The sequence below is a fragment of the Hyperoodon ampullatus genome (genome assembly GCF_949752795.1).
Source record: "Hyperoodon ampullatus genome assembly, chromosome: 5".
NCBI classification, from domain to species: Eukaryota; Metazoa; Chordata; class Mammalia; order Artiodactyla; family Ziphiidae; genus Hyperoodon; species Hyperoodon ampullatus.
The window spans coordinates 127,349,834-127,369,904 of NC_136918.1; the positions used below are offsets into that span (position 1 = coordinate 127,349,834).

General features: G+C 40.5%; 1 protein-coding gene across 2 annotated transcripts in view; it reads left to right on the forward strand.

Moving 5' to 3' along the window:
- Window positions 1-4,730: 4,730 nt before the first annotated feature.
- The window catches only part of JAM2 (junctional adhesion molecule 2), a gene marked incomplete at its 5' end in the record, with an annotated part of 67,194 nt that continues 51,853 nt past the window's right edge, over window positions 4,731-20,071 (forward strand). Inside the window, one exon of one of the 2 annotated variants that reach the window (XM_079705590.1) lies at window positions 4,731-4,812. In XM_079705590.1, coding sequence (XP_079561716.1) covers window positions 4,746-4,812 — 67 coding nt within the window. The remainder of the gene's footprint in view (window positions 4,813-20,071) is intronic. The other variant, XM_079705589.1, reaches the window with a different exon arrangement.

A 20,071-nucleotide genomic window follows, 5' to 3' on the forward strand; every position in this document is an offset into this window, starting at 1 on the left:
CTAAGATCCGGCACATAGTAAACAAAAAAAGCCACCACCAAACCCAAGGTTCTCTAGATTTTGTCCTTTGTCATTGAAGGGGAGCAGAATCTGTCACCCCAAAATATGCCTCTTTGGCAGGAGAATTATTTTAGGCTGATACTTTTAAGAAACAGCAAACATAGGAAAAGCCCTGAAAACTGAGTAGAAGTACAAAAGCTCCTTTTGTAGGAGACATTTATATTTCTAAGGGAAATCTCTATTTGTATGGGTATCTCCCTCTCTGTACCTGGAAGAGAAGGGTGATCCTAAATCTCTGGAAACACTTATTAATGGAGAAGGCAGTGAATTAAATCTGCAGAACAACCTTACCGTTGTTTACTGTGCTTTTGCTGGTCACCTCCCATAACTGGCCTGGGGTGAGGGGGTAGGGGGAGACCACAACACCTTTTGTCCTTAACTACAGACGGCATCTAAGGTGGTGACTTGGGCCATTTTGGAGAGTTACCCCGTGTTCTTGGATATCTCCCTTGAATATAGAAGGTATACAAGTTACTAAATGTGTTTGTTTTTCTCCCATTAACCTGTCTTTTCATTACTGAGGGATCTCAGCCAAGAACCTAAAAGGGGAGAGGAAAAATTATTTTTCCTTCCCCACATTATCTTCTAGGAGTTTTGTAGTTTTGCATTTTACATTTAGGTCTGTGATCCATTTTGAGTTCATTTTTTGTGAAAAATATAAGATTTCTTTTTTATTTTTTAACATAGATCTTCTTCCTACCTCTTATTGGATTTATTTCCTTAGATTTACCTCTAGATGAATATTCACTTCTTTTTCTGATCGATCTCATTCATTCTCTCTCATGGCTTCTCCCATCTTCTAGAAAGGTTCTCAAATACCAGTCAATTGAATAGTTTCATCAGAGTCAACCAGGGTGCTTATCAGTAATGCAGTCAGCCCTCTGTATCCACAGGTTCTGCATCCTCAGATTCAACCAACCACAGATCAAAAGTATTCGAAAAAAAATTCCAGAAAATTCCAAAAAGCAAAATTTGATTTTGATGTATGCTGGCAACTGTTTACATAGCACTTCCATTGTATTAGGTATTATAAATAATCTAGAGATGACTTAAAGTATATGGGAGGATTGCGTAGGTTATATGCAAATACTAATGCCATTTTATATAAGTGACTTGAGCATCCTCAGATTTTGGTATCCACGGGGAGTCCCAAAACCAATCCCCCTCAGACACCAAGGACGAGACTGTACAGCTTCCCAGGTGCCCCTGAGATTGAAACTTCTGGGACTCTGAATTTTTAACATAATTTTAAGCAGAGAATCATATTTAAGGATCTCTAGGACATTCCAAAGAGCAATCTTAGCGATCACTGTTCTAGGGGAAGCTGATGATATTTACATCTACTTCTTTTTTTTAAATAAATTTATTTATTTTATTTATTTATTTTTGGCTGTGTTGAGTCTTCGTTGCTGCATGCAGGCTTTCTCTAGTTGTGGTGAGCGGGGCCTACTCTTCGTTGTGGTACGCAGGCTTCTCATTGCAGCGGCTTCTCTCGTTGCAGAGCACGGGCTCTAGGCGCACAGGCTTCAGTAGTTGTGGCATGCGGGCTCAGTAGTTATGGTTTGCAGGCTCTAGAGCGCAGGCTCAGTAGTGGAGCTCTGGCTTTGTTGCTCTACGGCATGTGGGATCTTCCTGGACCAGGGCTCCAACCCGTGTCCCCTGCACTGGCAGGCGGATTCTTAACCACTCTACCACCAGGGAAGCCCTACATTTATTTCTTTATCAATTCTGAGGGCTTCCTGAATTCTAGCCCAATTTTTCTAATAGTTGCTGGTCATCTCACTAGATAACCTTTAGTCAACTCATCCCAATCCTGTTGGAACTATGTATGCTGCCTATGTTTCTTTTTCAGGTAATGATGCTATCTATAACCACATATAGCACCCAGGCTAGAAATCTCCGTTACTACAACTCCCCCGCTTTCTCACCTCTATAGCTGACACAATCATCTAGATAGATGACACAATCCTGCTGTGGAATACCATTGGAATCTACCTGCCTCTTCACTTACTGTGACCATTTACTTCATGCCTCACCTCTTTCTCAGAACACTGCAATGGTTTTCAGACTTGTCTAACATTCTGATTCTCTTATCTCTAAACCATTCTCTACATTTCCATATGAATCATAATTCTAAGGCAACAATGTCTTATAGAACTTTCTGGTATGATGGCAATGCTACATATCTGCATTGTCCAGGAGGACAAACACTACTCGATGTGGCTATTGAGAACTTCAAACGTGACAAGTATGACCGGAGAATTGGATTTTAAATTTAATGGAATTCACATTTATATAGCCACATGAATCTAGAGGCTACCATAATGGACAGAGCAGTTCTACTGTGGATTATTTTATATCCTACCCTAGTGCTTTCAAAAACCTCTTTACCTACAGGATAAGGTCTAGAGTCTATAGTATGACATTGAATGACACTCATAATCCAATCGTCTTTTCAGTTTCTGCCACCTCCCCTGCCCCCATTCCACATGTTCTACTCTAGCACTGTAGAAATTTGCTTTTCCTAAACAAGCCATAATTTTTAGATCTCTCAGCTTTTGAGCCTGCTCTTTGCTCTGCCTAGAATGTCCTTCCCTTATTTCCTTCCTTTCAAAAGTTGCCCCAACTTTCCATGCCGATAAAGAGTGTAGGGGAGGATGTGTGTAGGTTATATGTCCTGCATGCATCCCCAACATAGGAACCTCCCCTTAGCCTTGACCCTTGACCTTGAACAAGCTGTTTAGCATCTCTCCGCCTGGTTATCTCATCTGTAGAGTGGGAATGATAATATTTTCTCTCTGAGTTGTTGGAGGATTAGATATTGCACTGTTCAGACTCCACTGCTGAGAAAGCACTCAATAAAAACCGTATTATGACGTGGTATTAGAGGTCTTTCCAGAGGGGACTCATTCTCTCTTTCCTCAAGACTGTGAGCTCCTTAGCAGCAAAGACTTGATCTTGTTCATCATTGTCCTCCAGCAGCTGGCATGTTGTAGCTATTTGACAAATGCCTTGACTGGGGGACAGTTAGCTGAGTGAATCAATTATTCACATAGGGTGTCACAGAATTTTTTTTAAAAGTACCCTTTTTGTGTGTGTGTATCTTTAGCAAGGAGCAAAAGAGGCAGATAGTTGGAGCAAGAATGAGAAAAGAGGGTGCCAACAACTTTTCTTGTAAAGCATTAAATCTTTCTTGTTACTGTCCAGAAAAACTGGCGTTAAGCCTGTTGTTGAATCTGTATCCTTTCTCCTTGCTTGACTAGAGTATAGCTCTCACAGTTTTGCCATTTTGACTTTCCTTTCTGGGTCCTCTGCCCCTCTGCCGCCATGGATACTAAGCTTCCATCACTGTCACCAAGGAAACAGCAGGGATGCTCATTCCTCACAGCTCTGCATATCTGAACTCTGGTTGCCTTTGTCCACTGAGCTAACTAAATTCTTCGTGTGCACACCACTAAATCAACTGTCTTCTACACAGAACTTTAACCATTATTCTACGTTAAAAAAAAAAACAAACGTATAACTATTTCTTCTTTTGGGACTGGTCTTTTTCCAGACCTGTCAGTACTGTTGAATGCAGCAGACATTTTCGGTCCCTAGGAGTAAATATAAAAATTGCCTGTTTAGCCCTTGCACTGTGTGCACTGTAAGTGCGGGTCAATTTTAAAGCACGCAACAGAGAATTCATAATGGGTTTCGCTTTTAAAAGCACTGTAGACCAAAAATAAACCTGACAAAGGGCAGCTGTAGAGTTTTAACATGTGGAAAACTCCACAGGCGGCAGTTATATAACTGGAAAGAAACATGATAAATATTTCACACCGTTAGATGAACTTCTAACTCTGACACGTGAAAAGCAAAGAACACAAAACACACCTCAACTCTCCAAAGAAGCAGAAAGCTTACACCGAGAAGAGGCCAAGGCGATTGCTAAAATCTGAGTCCTGCCTTCCAGCTCGAGTCTTGATTGCTTTTTTTTCCCCCTCTTCGCCTCCAAGGCGGAGCCGGCAAACCCCATCTCCCCGGAGCGCCTCCCTCGCAGGTTCGCGGGTTGGCCAGAAATTTTCCAAAGATCTCCACCCTTAGGCTGAAAACCCCCAAAGAAGTTTTGTGCCAAGGAGGGGAAGAGAGGAGTCAGAGCAAGGCAGGCGCAGTCTCCCCTCCTCCGAGCCCCACCCCCAAGCCCTGCGGCCAGCGCCTCCCGCGCCCGGGCTCCTCGCCCTGGGGGACAGCTGGCAGCCCCGCGCAGGACCAGACACAAAGCCGATCAATCCCGGCGGCGCGGGGGCGGGGGCCGCCCGCCCTGCCAGGGCTTCCCTTCCGCCCGTCGCCTCCTCCGCCCCCTCATTAGGACCCAGCCGACACCTCGTCCGGCTTCCTCGGCCCGCCCCGTCCCAACCTCCCCACACGCCCCCCCCCCCAAAAAAAAGAACTGTCCAGACCCCCCCAGGCCCTCGGTTAGGTCAGACCCGCCTCTAGGCAGCCGGCTAAGAAGACGCCCCTGGAAGGGGGAAACTGACAAGCCATCAGGCCCCGCCCCTCCCCTCCCCTGCACGAGTCTCTCCTCTCCCACCCCGAGAAGTTCAGTGCCCCCCCCCCGCCACCGGGCTGCCTCCCGCGCTCCCGCGCTCCCGCCGCCGGGACCCTCGGCGTCCGAGGAGCCGGCAGCTCCCGACCCCGCGAAGATGGCGAGGAGGAGCCGCCACCGCCTCCTCCTGTTGCTGCTGCGCTACCTGGTGGTCGCCCTGGACTGTAAGTTGCTGGGGTACCGCCACCCTCCCACCCACTCCTGCTGAGACCAGCTCCCCCAAACCTCCAGCCCCTACTACGCTCGGCGCTGGCGGAGGGCTTTCTCTGGGGCCCCGGACGGAGGGTCTGCCGTGGGGCAGCTGACTTGACACCCAGCGAGCCCAGAATTCGGGGGTGCCGTCTGCGGCGGGGGACCGGAGGTCTTCGGTTTCGTGTAAATCGCATCTGATTTTGTCAGTTCTAGTTAGAGAAAGTTAAGGGTCCACGCCAGCAGGTTCTCATCTTCTTGCAAAGTTGGGTTGAGTTTTCAAAGACACGGAGACGTGAATAGCATGCAAAACTCACTAACTCCTTAGAGGATGCTAAGATCCCAAGATGGCATCACCCGGAGGCAGGCGCCGGCCACACTCTTAGCACTAGAGCGGGGGGCACCATTAGAATTGTCTTGGCTTTTGAGGGTCCCAATCGTGCCGCTACTATGCAGTGCACTTTTGGGACGCGGGGTGGGAGGGAATTCCTGGCTGCTGAGCCAGAATTACTTGTATCCTCTCCACCTGCACATCTACATTCAGTTCGAGGAGTCTGGTCTGGGCGCTCCAGCCAGCTGCTGTGTCCTCAGGGGACGTCCAACGGGATGATTGTTAGAAAGATACAGAAGCTCTGATGCAACGGGGATGATTGTTAGAAAGATACAGAAGCTCTGATGCAGTAGCGCGAGACGTCCCAAAGCCAACTTCACGGGATGGTTCTAAACAGGATTTTCACGGCTTCTGGGCTCATAAGATTTAAAATCCTGGGAATGTTTCCTGTTATTTTGCTTTCCTCGCGTTAACGTTTTAGAAAAAATGGAGGAGATTACAATAGACCTTTAGCACACTTAAGAAACGAAGTTTTTCTTTCGTTTTTCCTTTTTTTCTTTTTTCTCTTTACTTTCCTTTTATTTATTTTTAATAGAATGCATTATTGTTGTTGCTATTCAAGTTCTGGTAATATAATACTTAAAATAACCTGCAGGTTGCGTGTCTAATAGCATAAAACAATGACTCTTTCTCGAGCTCTCATTGCCTAAGCGAGTATTGCTCAGCTCAACGTCGTGCGAGTTTTTGTCCCTGAGTGGGGAAAGAAGGTGCAAGTTGTCTCAGTGAAGGGGGCATGTGCTGACCTATATTATAGGAAATCAAACCAAGAAGTCAAGGCTTCACAATAAAAAACCATTACGCAATTTTGACATATCAATTGGTATCATGTTGAACACACAGACAAAAAAAAATCACTAATGCCGAAAGGCAACAAAGAGGCAGACTGGAGGAATTGTAACAAAACTACTGGGAAAGTTATGTATTTCACTGACAGTCTTAAACTTGAAATAAAAAGGACTGACTTTAGTGTAGAATTATCACTAATTAAAAACAGAGAAAATTATTTTACTCTGGTATTCCTATACAGTAATCAAAATAGAAACAATACACCCTGAGTTTGAAACTGTAGCCAAGAATAACCCAGAGGCAAACACAGGCTTAGATGAATAGGCAGAATAAGCGCTTTTTCAAGCTTTGGGTAAAGCTAACACTTTGGTCCTCCTAACCCTGACTTCTACAGGGGATTAATTTGGAAGTGTGCAGGGATCTTTTCTGTATTGTTCCTGGAATGCCAAAAGGCCTGGTATTGCAGGAATGTTTTATTTGCTTTTTAAAAATTTTATAACAGTTTAGACTTAAAGAAAAATTGCAAAGATGGCATAGAGAGTTCCCATATACACCTCACCCACTTTCCCCTATTATTAATATTTTACATTAGTGTGATACATTTGTCACAATTAATGAACTAATACCAATACATTATTATTAACTGAAGTCCATACCTTATTCAGATTTCCTTCATTCTTCCCTGATGTTCTTTTCTGCTCCAGGATCCCATCCAAGACACCACAGTACATTTAGTAATCCTGTATGTATCCTTAGGCTCCTCTTAGCTGTGACAGTTTCTCAGACTTCCCTTGTTTTGTTATTACCTTGACAGGTTTGAGGTGTATTGGCGAAAGATTTTGTAGAATGTCCCTCAGTTGGTATTTCTCTGATATTTTTCTCATGACTGGACTGGGTTTATGGTTTTTCTGGAGGGAGATCTCCGAGGTGAAGTATCATTTTCATCACATCATATCAAGGGTACATACTGTGACCATGACTTATCACTGTTGATGTTAATCTTTATCACCTGGTTGGGTAGTGTATGCCAGGTATCTCCATGGGTTACCTTCCCCCCCACTTTCCATACTGTATTTTTTGGAAGGAAATCACTATGTACAACCCACACTTAAGGAAGAAGAGTTATACTCCACCTCCTTGAGAGTGGAGTAGCTCCATAAATTACTTGGAATTTCTCTGCTTGAGAGATGTCTCTCCCCCCACTCCATTCATTCATTCATCTATTTTTTTTATATCAGTATAAGCTCATCAATATTTATTTTGCACTTTGGATTACAGTCCAGTTCTATTTTATTTATTTTAGATTGTCCAGCTTTGGCCATTGGGAGTTCTTAAAATTGGTTCCTGTGTCCCTTTGACATCCCCCCATCATTGTGTATATATGTGTGTTTGTTTGTTTGTTTGTTTTTAACACTTCCTTACTTTCTGGTCCCACAAAATGCTCTAGGCTGATCCTGTATATTTTCTGGTCCAGTTCCAGAATCAGCCACTGCTCCAAGGAGCCCTGGTTCCTTTGATTGGAGAATGGTATTAGAAACCAAGATCTGGGCACTAGGTACATTCATTGCTTTTAGGGTATTGTTGAAAAAACAAGAATGTTCTTCGAGGCTAAGTTTCACCCCACCGTCCTATTTTTTATTTATCCACTCAGGTTTCACGTTCAGATCCAAAAACTGTACGGAAGGCTTACCTATGTATCACACTGCTCCTAGGACTTTCCTGTATGTTTTCTCTTTTTAAGTTCTCAACAAAAGCATGAGATAGAACATATCTTCAACTTACAGGTAGGGACCCTAAGGCTCAGGAAAGCTAAGTTACTTGTCTAAGCTCACTTATCTAGGCTGGAAAGAGGTGGAACTGGGATTTGAAGATCAGAGACTTTGTTGCATAGATAGCTGGCCTTCACTCCTCTCATTTTTCTGAGCACTTAACTCTTTTTGCCATCTTCATTCAAGAAAAGACAGTGGATTCCTTATGCTCTAATTAGATACTCATCTTCTTGATATTCATCTCAAATACGACTGTACCACTCTTTTGTCTCAATCCTAATATGTATAATATCATGCTTATTCCCATTCTTTCCTTTTACTTCTATCTGTCAATATTCTTTGTTTCTTTTTGGTAGTCAGGAGGATTGCTTTTTGTTGTTGTTATTTAAATTATGATTTCAGTGTACCTGTTGATAGATGGACATTTATTTGTGTGTTTAGTTGAATTATATTTTTCTTTCCCACTAAAATAGAAGCTCCATGTGGGAAGAAATTTCTTGATGTTTGCTCACTACTGTATGTCCAGTGCTGAGCAAAGTGCTTGGTTAACAGTACGGGTAAATATACACCTGTCGAAGGGGAAGGGGATAAGGTGGAGTGGGTGGAAGAAATGTCTGGATAGAGTTAATGATTATATTATAAATCATGAAGCCCTAACTTATTCTATGTAGGTGAGATGTCAGATTTCTCTGAGGTAACACCTAAGAAAAGGAGTTGAATGTGAACGAGAGCAGCGTGCTGTTCTTGGCAATACACAGCTGGTGGCAGCCGGTCCTCAGATCTAGACTGGAACCCTAGCCAGGCAACTTGGCCTGAGTTTGTCACCTCTCATCAACTGACAAGGACCGTGGAGGGGGAGAGAGGTTTGGATCTTCTGAAAAATTACAAGATTCTGCCTCTATGATGGAATTGACCCAAAACAGCACTTCAGGAAACCGGTGCCAGGAAAATTCTGCCCTCTGTCAACATTGTTAAGAGCAAAGCATCATCATCAACTTGCTGAAGAGAACTGGTTCCATCTTGACAGAGTCAAGATGAATGCAAAGGTCAAATTGTGCTTGCTGGTAGACCTGATAATCATTTTAAGACAGTAACAGACATGACATTAAAAAGGAAGATGTCAAAAGCAAAAATATCAGCATAAAGAGAACAGTGAGTTCCCTATGGCTGAGGACACTCATTTACCCCTCCACATGAGCAGTTCAGTGAGAGAAGCCCATGTGAATTTACACACATTTGCTCTGCCCATGGTTTCTATCACACTGTCTTCCTCCAGTGGGCCTCCAGTGGGTGGAGAAGATGTATTAGACCATAGAAGCAAGAGCCACTGTGTTTGTTAAAGTCAGACCAGCAGAAATCTGTAAAAGCCATTGTTTAAAATAACATTTCTTTACATCCCATAACAATGTAGTGACACCACTGCTGAGCCGATACTCCAGGCTACCTGTATTGCCAGATTGATGTTTTTTTAAAATAAATTTATTTATTTTATTTTTGGATGGGTCTTTGATGCTGGGCGCGGGCTTTCTCTAGTTGCGTTGAGCAGGGGCTACTCTTCGTTGTGGTGCGCGGGCTTCTCACTGCAGTGGCTTCTCTTGTTGCGGAGCACGGGCTCTAGGAGCGCGGACTTCAGTACTTGTGGCTTGTGGGCTCTAGAGAGCAGGCTCAGTAGTTGTGTCTCACGGGCTTAGCTGCTCCGTGGCATGTGGGATTTTCCCAGACCAGGGCTCAAACCCCTGTCCCCTGCACTGGCAGGCGGATTCTTAACCACTGCGCCAACAGGGAAGCCCCCCAGATTGATGTTTCGAGGAAGATGAGGGTGAGTCAGAACCTGGGTCAAGTGCTTTCTTTGGCAAAAGAAGAAAAAGAAAACTTAACACTAGGCACTACTTTCTTGGAAGGTGTTACTGAGGTCAGAATTCAGAAAAAAAAAGCCCAACTGTATTAGTTTCCTATTGTCGCAGTAACAAATTACGATAAATTTAATGCAGCACAAATTTATTATCTTAAATTTCTAGAGGTCAGAAGTGTGAAATGGGTCTCACTGGGCTAAAATCGAGGCATGGAAAGGGCAGTGTTCCTTCTGGAGGGTCTAGGAGATAATCTGTTTCCATGTGTTTTCCAGCTTCTAGAGGCCAGCCATGGCCCCATTCCTCCAGATGCAAAGCCAGCGATGCCAGGCTGCCATATCTCTGGTTCTCTCTCTTCTGCCTCCCTCTTCCACTTATAAGGACCCTTAAAATTACATCAGGCTCACCTGGGTAATCCAGAATAATCTACTCATTTCAAGATCAGCTGGTTAGCGACTTTAATTCCATCTACAACCTTATTTCCTATTTACCCTGTAAGGTAACGTATTTATAGGTTCCTGGAATTAGGATGTGGACACCTTGGTGGGGGGACATTATTTTGCCTACCACAGCAACCAAAATTAGGATGTGTGTAATCAGTGTTGTGGCCAAGAACATTCTAGAGCCTATGGAGCAACCATAACTCTTCCCTTTAAATTATACTTCATAGTGTTATAGATTTGCATTTTTTGAGCTGTATTTCTGATGGCATAGTGTAGTGGTAAAGAGCACGTACTCTGATGCTGAACTCTGCTCACTTACTAGCTCTGTGGCCTTGTACAAGTTATTTGACTTTTGTGTGGGTTAGTTGACCCATCTGTAATGGTGATAATCCCAATAACAGTACTTAACTCATAGAGGTTTAGGGAGAAAGAAATGTGTTCACATGTATAAAGCACTTAAAAAACTGTTGTGTTATTGTTGTTAAAATTTGGGGGCAATGAAGTTAAACATTCATATTATCACTTATAATGGATTTCTGACATTTTTGAGAGTCATAGACGAAGAATAGGCTGTTTCATAAGTACTGTACTAGTTTAAACAGCCTGTTTTATTTACTTTTATTATTTTAAGAGTTTATTTTAGGGAATTCCCTGGCGGTCTAATGGTTAGGACTCCACGCTTCCACTGCAGTGAGCACTGGTTCAATCCCTGGTCGGGAATTAAGACCCCACAAGCCGCGCAGCATGGCCAAAAAGTAAAATAAAATAAAATAACTAAAATGTTAGATTAAAAACTTTAAAATGTTAAAAAAAGAATTTTTTTAGAATGTGTTTTTTAAAGTTTTACCACAGAATACACACACATACATCTCTATCTGTCTATCTATGAAAAGATTTTACTCGTAACCAGGTAAAGAAGATGAGGGAGACCATTTCTGATGGTGCCAACAGCATGCACAGATGTCCTTGGGGGAGAGCGTTCAGGAAGAGGGTGAAGGAATAAAATAAGTTCTTTAAGGCCAGAGTATGGAGAGCAGGGGAGGGTGAGAGGCAGCAGCCAGGCGGTGGAGGGCTTTGTGAGACACAATTAGGATTTTGATTTTATCCTAAAGTAAGGAGAAGCCATTGAAGACTTTTAAACACTGAATATCAGTCAGATTTGCATTTCAAAAAGAGAACACAGGGGCTTCCCTGGTGGAGCAGTGGTTGAGAGTCTGCCTGCCGATGCGGGGGACACGGGTTCGTGCCCCGGTCCGGGAAGATCCCACATGCCGTGGAGCGGCTGGGCCCGTGAGCGATGGCCACTGAGCCTGCGCGTCCGGAGCCTGTGCTCCGCAACGGGAGAGGCCACAACAGTGAGAGGCCTGCGTACCACAAAAAAAAAAAAAAAAAAGAGAGAGAGAACACAGTAGATGGAGGATAGAGAATGGGCAGAATGGGTAGGTGGGAAGTTGGAAGTGGGGAGACCAGCGATTGGAGTGGTCCAGGCAATTACTTCCTAAGTTTGTCTTTTATATAGTTTACTGAAATATATACATACACAAACATATATCATTAAACATATACATATACCCACAGAAAATTGTTTTATTATTTGAAATGTAGTTAATTAATCAGGTATTTAAGAAAAGTTGTTCTTTGATTTTTAAGGAATTTTTAAAAAAATCATGTATACTGCAGGTGTTTCCAACTTCTGTTCAGCTCCCAGCATATAAACGTGAAACAGTAGCTCTTTGGGTTACTATTTCTCTTCTTTTAGTGTTGTTCTCTTTTCCAATACCTGAGTTTGTCTTCCATCAGTATTGTTTTAACTGTTTTTAGAGTTTCACCAAGTTGCCACCCTTTGGAGGGTGATTTGATTAGTGATTAGTTGTGATAGGAAGAAGAGTGGCCTTCTATGTTACTAAGGGTATGAGTGTGTGCATGAGAGAGAGAGAGAGAGAGGATGTGTGTGCACAAATGAATGCCTGCTGACAGGCCCACAGAACCCTACTCAGGATCTTCAAACCAATGAGTGGGTCAGCAGTGTTCTGCAGTTTGAATTGTTCTTGTGTTTTATGAGGAGAGAAGCAAAATGCTGTCCTGGACCTAGTCCTGTGAAGTAGGTCAAGAGCTGCTCTCTTAAAGGGAGCCCTCCTACACTGTTGATGGGAATGTAAATTGGTGCAGTCACTATGGAAACAGTATGGAGGTTCCTTAAAAAATGAAACATAGACTTACCATATGATCCAACAATCCCATTCCTGGGCACAGATCCGGAAAAGACAAAAACTCTAATTTGAAAAGATACAGGGACCCCAGTGTTCATTGCAGCTCTGTTTACAATAGCCAAGACATGGAAGCAACCTAAATGTCCATTGATAGATGAATGGATAAAGAAGATGTGGTAAATATATACAGTGGAACATTACTCAGCCATAAAAAGAATGAAATAATGCAGTAAGTCAGACAGAGAAATATATATAGCATATAATATCACTTATATGTGGACTCTAAAATGAACTTATTTCCAAAACAGAAATAGACTTACAGACATAGAAAACAAACTTATGGTTACTAAAAAGGAAAGGCGAGGAGGGATAAATTAGGAGTTTGGGATTAATAGATTCACACTACTATATATAAAATAGATAAACAGCAAGGACCTACCATGTAGCACAGGGAACTATATTCAATATCTTATAATAACCTATAATGGAAAAGAATCTGAAAAAGAATATATATATATATATATATATACACTTTGTTGTATACCTGAAACTAACACAACAATGTAAGTCAACTATACTTCAATAAAAAAATAATAATTTAAAAAATATATTTTTCGGAAACAATTTTGAACGGTTCCCGAAGTACAACCAAAGAACTGTATAATGTTCTAAGGGACAGAATTCGCCGAGTACTGCTTAAACCATAATTTTCCTCCCAGAAATTCTCTAAAACTGCTGAAAATAGAGGTAAACACTTCATTTTACTCTAAGTAAATGGGTCATTCATGCCTGTTCAACTGCGTTCTCCAGATCTTCAGAGGATCTCCTACTGCTGTTGTTGACATTGCTAACAGCCCACTGGGAAAGAAACTTTGTGGAGAAAAATGTCAAATATTTCCTTCTAGAAACTGGAAGTGGGGAAACGTACAAGAGGGGACTCTATGTGAGTAAATAAAGTGCTCTTGAATGATTTAAAAAAGAAAAAGAGCTACTCTCTTAGCTTTCCACTGTCTGGGCTCCAAAAGCCCTGAGCAAGCATCCACGTGAGTATAACTGACATGAGTTTTAGTCCTTAACTAAAGAGTCTTGTCTTTCTCTCTCTCTCATGTCATTGGACTCAAGATTTTATTTGTTTCGTTGGATTTTCTATTTTGTTTTAGTTTTCAAAGTGCCTCACAGGGACATTTTGGGACAAATTTGTCTTTATATTTGTACAGAGTGAAGAAGCCTAGCTGGTCTCTCTTCTTTATGCAAGGTGTTTCCGGTTTGCTGGCTCACATCTTGTCAAAACAGTCACCTGCTGTTTTCAGTTTTAGATTTTCTCACACTATGAAAACTTGCTCAATACTTTACGATGGACATGATCAAAGACAAAAATAGATCACTGTTAAATGCATCTATTTACATGTTCAACTAGCATAATTTATGTATATGGTGAATTCAAACATCACAGAAAAGTTATCAAATGAGAACTGTCTCCTTTACAGTCCTCCTGGTTTTTATTCCACTCCCACCCTTTTAATCTGATTGTTTAGTTGAGGTATAGTTAATGTACAATATTATATAAGTTTCAGATATACAACATTCACAATTTTTAAAGATTATACTCCGTTTATAATTATTATACAATATTTGTTATATTCCCTGTGCTGTACAATATATCCTTGTAGCTTGTTTACCTTATGCATAGTAGGTTGTACCTCTTAATCTCCTACCCCTATGTTGTCCCTTTCCCTCACTCCCTCCACTCATAGCCACTAGTTTGTCCTCTATACCTGTGAGTCTGTTTCTTTTTTGTTATATTCACTAGTTTGTTTTATTTTTTAGATTCCACATATAAGTGATATTATACAGTATTTGTCTTTCTCTGATTTATTTCACTAAGCATAATACCCTCCAAGTCCACCCATGTTGTTGCAAATGACAAATTTTCATTCTCTTCTTATGGCTGAGTAATATTGCATTGTGTTTGTGTTTGTGTGTGTGTGTGTGTGTGTGTATGAGACATCTTCTTTATCCATTCAACTGTTGACAGACACTTAGGTTGCTTTGATATCTTGGCTACTGTAAATAATGCTGCTATGAACATTGGGGTGCATGTATCTTTTTGAATTAGTGTTTTTGTTTTCTTCAGATATATGCCCTGAAATTGCTGCGTCATATGGTAGCTCTGATTTTAGGTTTTTGAGGAACCCCCATGCTGTTTTTCACAGTGGTTGCACCAATTTACATTCTTACCAATAGTGTATAAGGGTTCCCTTTTCTCCACTTCCTCATCAATGAAGTAGTCCGCTCTTAAGTTTCTTGCATGTGATTCCAGAAAAATTGTGGGGGGTGGGGAATGTAGTTCCAGCATATATGAACGTACCTGTATAGTTTCTTTAAAAATAAAAATCAAAATTACTGTGCTTAATGTTCTGCACCTTCCAACAGATCAAATCATATTGTGTATAATATTCTGTGCTTTCCTACAAAGTATCTATTTTTACCAGTAACTAAAGCCACAACCCAAAGCTGGGTCACCAAACAGGACTCATGATAACATCTTGAAGATGCCTTTTTAAAACCCTATGCCAAGATGCAGTAGGGACTATCTTCTAGTTAAAACCACTAAATATAAGTAGTGAAACCAAGTGCTATAACAAAACAGAGGGAAATAAACTCCCAAACCAGTGATCAAAACTAGAAAGAGAAAAATTCCAACCTAGACCCAGTGAAAAAATCCAAAGGAGAAGAGAGTAAGGGCCAGAGAGGACAGAGACAGCAGCACCAGCTAGGATTTACAGACAAGTGCAAGCTGCTGCTATTTTTAAAGGAGAGGAAAGAAGTAATGACCATGAATAAAATTGGAACACGTTGAGCTACTGGGAAAGTGCTAAATTTGAAAAGAGAGAATTGTGTTTATGTTTCAAAAAAATGCTCTAGAGTCACTTTAAAATAGATGGATTCTAATCAGAAGTAGAATGGATATAATGAAATAAACAATGACTCAAATGTAAATAAACACTGATCTATTCAATCCAATAATTTAATTACTGGTTATTATTATTTAATCCAATAATCTAAACACAGTGAGCTCTGCCATAAAATATATAAAAGTTTTACATAAACTGATTGGAGCTATGGTATCATTGTACTATGACCCCATATAATGCTTTTGGTACCAGAAGAATTCAGATTCTTTTGTGTTTGTGCCCTGTGTGTGTGTGTGTGTGTGTAAGGGAGTGAACCTCTATGCCATTTTATCTAGACACAATGTTTCTCCTCCCAGCTTCCATCTCTTCTACTGTTGTTGTTGTCCTTGTTCAAATGTTTTCCATGTTGCCAAACTCAAGTCCTCTCTGAAGGTCTAAGTCCAAAATCCCTTACCTCTTCTTTTAAGTCTTTCCAAGTCATCCATTTTTCAAAGCTAAAGTCTACTGCTTATTATAACCTTGGTGCTCTTGGCATGTTCCTGGTTCTCTTACGGCACTTAATTGGGCTGTACAGTTATCATTTTACACATGCATCTGGATTATGAGTTCGCTGAGGGCAGAGACAACACATCTTTGTGTCCCCAGCACCTAACGTGGTGCTTGGCACATAGTGGGTCTTTAATAATTAGTTAAATAAAAGTAAGTAACTCAGAGTTTAAATGTTTGTTTATTTGCCTCTTAGCTTCATAAAATTACATAACTTTTTAGTAATAAAAATCCCAGGAGACATGTAAAATTCATGGTCTTTAATGAATGTATGATTTTACTCCTCCTCGAACTCCCTCCTTGCTTGTTAACTGAGACTTCGTTTGAGTTACTGGGAAGTATAAAGACAGAGCTGCCTTAAACAGGTGCCGATGGCTGGATGCCTCCTTGCATCATAAAAACACATAAGCTTCTCTTTTTTTTTTTTTTTTTTTTTTTTTTTTTTTTTTTTTGCGGTATGCGGGCCTCTCACTGTTGTGGCCTCTCCCGTTGCGGAGCAACAGGCTCCGGACGCGCAGGCTTAGCGTCCACGGCTCACGGGCCTAGCCGCTCCGAGGCATGTGGGATCTTCCCGGACCGGGGCACGAACCCGTATCCCCTTCATCGGCAGGCGGACCCTCAACCACTGCGCCACCAGGGAAGCCCCATAAGCTTCTCTTGAATTGACAAACATTGATTATAAACTCAGATGAATTAAACAATACCTCCTCACAAATTGCCTGAGATAAAACACAACATAGGATGTTACCGAGGTTTTTTTGTTTGTTTATTTGGTTGGTTGGTTTTGTTTTCTGCACCTTGCAGCTTGTGGAATTTTTTAGTTCCCGACCAGGGATTGAACTCAGGCCCTTTGCAATGAGACCGTAGAGTCCTAACCACTGGACTGCTAGGGAATTCCCACAGAGTTTTAAAAGTACTCTCTGGAACAAGGGATTCCAGATTTTCCCCTCAAGTTTCAATCCCTTTGCCACTCAGTTGATATTATAGCAATTCATGTCCCACAATAGTCAAAAGTGTATTAAGAAAGATGAGGGGACAGGGCCTGATAAAGTGATCTTTATTTCCAAACCAAAGATGGTTTTCCTAGGCATTCTTGTCCAGTAACATTTTCTTGTGGGATCTCCTCATTAGCACTGAAAAAATTTCCTCAGAATCCCGGTGACTCATCATCTCAGTCCAAGGGTACCATCACATAGTTCAGCATTAGACAAATGCCAAGATTAGATACATCTTAAGAATCTCAGCTCTGTTGTGCTACTCCCCCCAAAAGTCTGTCTGAGGATGCTGGAATATTAAAAAAAATCACTGTCTGGAGCACTGGTCCTCAAACTTTTTTTTGCTTCCATATTCTACTTTTTTTTTTTTTTAAAGAGCATATGCTCCAACATAAGTTTTTGGTTATAAATTATATACATGTATTTTTGTATCAATATATTACATTAATTATAAAATATACATAAAATAAATATTATACTAGATGCAAACACTAATACCTTTGGGCAGAAATGAAGTGGTGGTAGCCCTATATTACAGAATTTGATAAAGCCTCTGTAATTAAAACACTGTGGGACTGGTACATGAAGAGACTGACAGACCGATGGAACAGAATATAAAGTCCAGAAATTGGTTCAAGTTCATTTATAAATTTAGGATAGATAGGGATAAAAATAAAGATCTATCTATCTAAACCTACCTTTCTATATGTCTGTATTTATCTATCTGTTTATTTATCTACATATAAAATGGTAGCATCTCAAACCATTGAGAATTCTTATTAAATATTGTTACAACAGTTGTGCAGTGATTTCAGGTAAATTGGATCTGAACCTGATAGTGTACATAGGGATAAAGTCCAAATGAATCAGAGATCGAAATGTAAGTAAGTAAGCAAATAAATAAGACCATTGCCCACAAACAAAACAAAACAAACAAAACAAAACAGAACAAAGCATGGTATGTTCTTCTATGAATTGGACTATATATCCAAAGAGCATCTGCATGAAAAAAATAAAACACTGTACACAAATCAAAAGATAAATGTCTAATTGGGAAAATATATTTGCAGTTTAATCCTCAACCAAAGAGTATTATCACTGATATAACAAAGAGCCCATAAAAATGGAAAGAGAATAAAAATATAAAGAACAAAATAGAAAAATGGCACATGGGCATGCCAACACACACGCACACACACACACAAGCAAACCCCAGAGAGTTCCCAGAAGAAAAATTCAAATGATTCTTCAAGTATGAAGCTCTTGGGAATTCACTGGCCGTCTAGTGATAGGACTCCTTGCTTTCACTGCCAAGGCTCCCGGGTTCAATCCCTGGTCAGGGAACTAAGATCCCACAAGCTGCGCGGCCAAAAAAAAAAAAAACAACTGATAAGTATGAAGCTCTGCTCAACATAACTTGAAATGTAAATTATTAAACCTTCACAAAGTCGGCATCTCTTGCCTACCAGATTAGCAAAAACATATAACTCATTTGCATGTTCCTTTACTGAGGTTGTATGGAAATAGGCTCTTTCACACACTCTTGATGGGCAGTGTAATGAGGTGTCTGCTCTGGAGTGGAATTCAGCAATGTGTAGAAGAATTACATATCTACCCTCTGACTCATCCACCCCACTACTGGGAGCCTGTTCCAGAGCCATATAAAACAGGACATGATTCATGCATAATATTATTTATTTCAAAATTATTTATTAAAAAAAGACTGAAAACAATCAAATACCCATCAGTAGGGGGTTGGCTGAATAAATAAAATGGTGTGCAATGTAGTAATGAAAAGGAATGAGGGCAGTCTCCATGTATGGATATAGTAAGTGAAAAAAAGCAAGGTACAGAACTGTATAGCTTCACATGCTACATTTTTCATAAGAAAGAAATGCTGGGAAGTTACAAGAAAGCTATTCACAATGGGTAGAAGAGACAGGAATAGAACAGATTTCTCTTAATAACTTATTACATAGATTTGATTTTGAAAACTTAAAGGTTGTATTTAAAAGATAAAATTCATTAAAGCATCCATCTGTGAAAATTGAAAACAGATGGAAAGAGATGGACCTACTGTATATCAAATCAGTGATATAACCACATAGAGGAAAGAAGCTCCAGTCTGAGCTTAGAAAATAATATTCCCCTGAATAGTAGAATATACTTTAGGGATGAATAAAGCTACAAATACTTTGTAAACTAAAGTAATTTAAAATAGTGGTTTTGTTCTTTTGAAACTACTTTGTATTACAGGACAATTCAAATCAGTAATTATATCGATATAGAAAGATAAAGATTTTCATTGTAGGAAAAAAGAGATACATGTATAATGTTTTTTAAAAAGGTAAGTTAAAGCCCTATAATGTTATATTTGATTTGAAAAATCACTATGAACTCATGATGCTTTTTTCAGATGCAAGAATCTGAAAAAGAATATATATATACATAAACATATACATGTATATATATATACAGTAACTGAATCACCTTGCTGTATACCTGAAACTAACTAACATTATAAATCAACTATACTTAAATTTTAAAAAATGAAAGAAAAAGAAAAATACAAAAAAAAAAAAGAACGACACATTTTCTGTGTCTGTCCACTAAAAAGCCCTAGGTGAAATCACAACCTGTATCAGTCAGCTTTTATGAAGTAACAAAAAACCCCCAAATCTCAGTAGTTTGCAACTATATGCATCATTTTTGCTGCTTTTCAGTTTTGGTGGCTCCAGGTCAGCTGCAAAATCTCTGCTCTACATGTCTCATTCCAGGCCCCAGGCTGAAAGAGCTGCCCCTATTTGGGAGAGACAGTCCTTGTGGCCAAGGGCAAAGGCAGGAGGCAGAGCTAAATCATGCAACAGCTCTGAAAGCATCCACTTAACATGATGGATGTCCATTGGTCAAAGCATGTCACATGGCCAGACCTGGAACTGGGGTAGGGGAGTGTATTCTGCCTGCCAGGATGCCCTGGAAATCATGCAATAATAAGTGGGAATGGAATGAGTAGTTGGGAATAATAATATAATCTATTCTACAACCCCATAAAAATGATCACACTGTGATCTAGATACCATTCCACACTAGCAGTGACTTAGGATCTTTGGAGGAACATCTGATTCCGTGTTTAGAGTTGGGCATATATGAGTGTGGGACATTTTGTTGTACCAGAAAGCAAGTTAGAACTCTCAGAGCTACTGAGGTTGTGTCTAAAAGACACAGGAATCAACATAAAAGGGCTCCCTTTGGCCAAATTAGAGGCAATTTGAGAATCAAAAAAAATTTTTTAATATTGAATGTAATTGATTTAAAGATGTTGAATATAT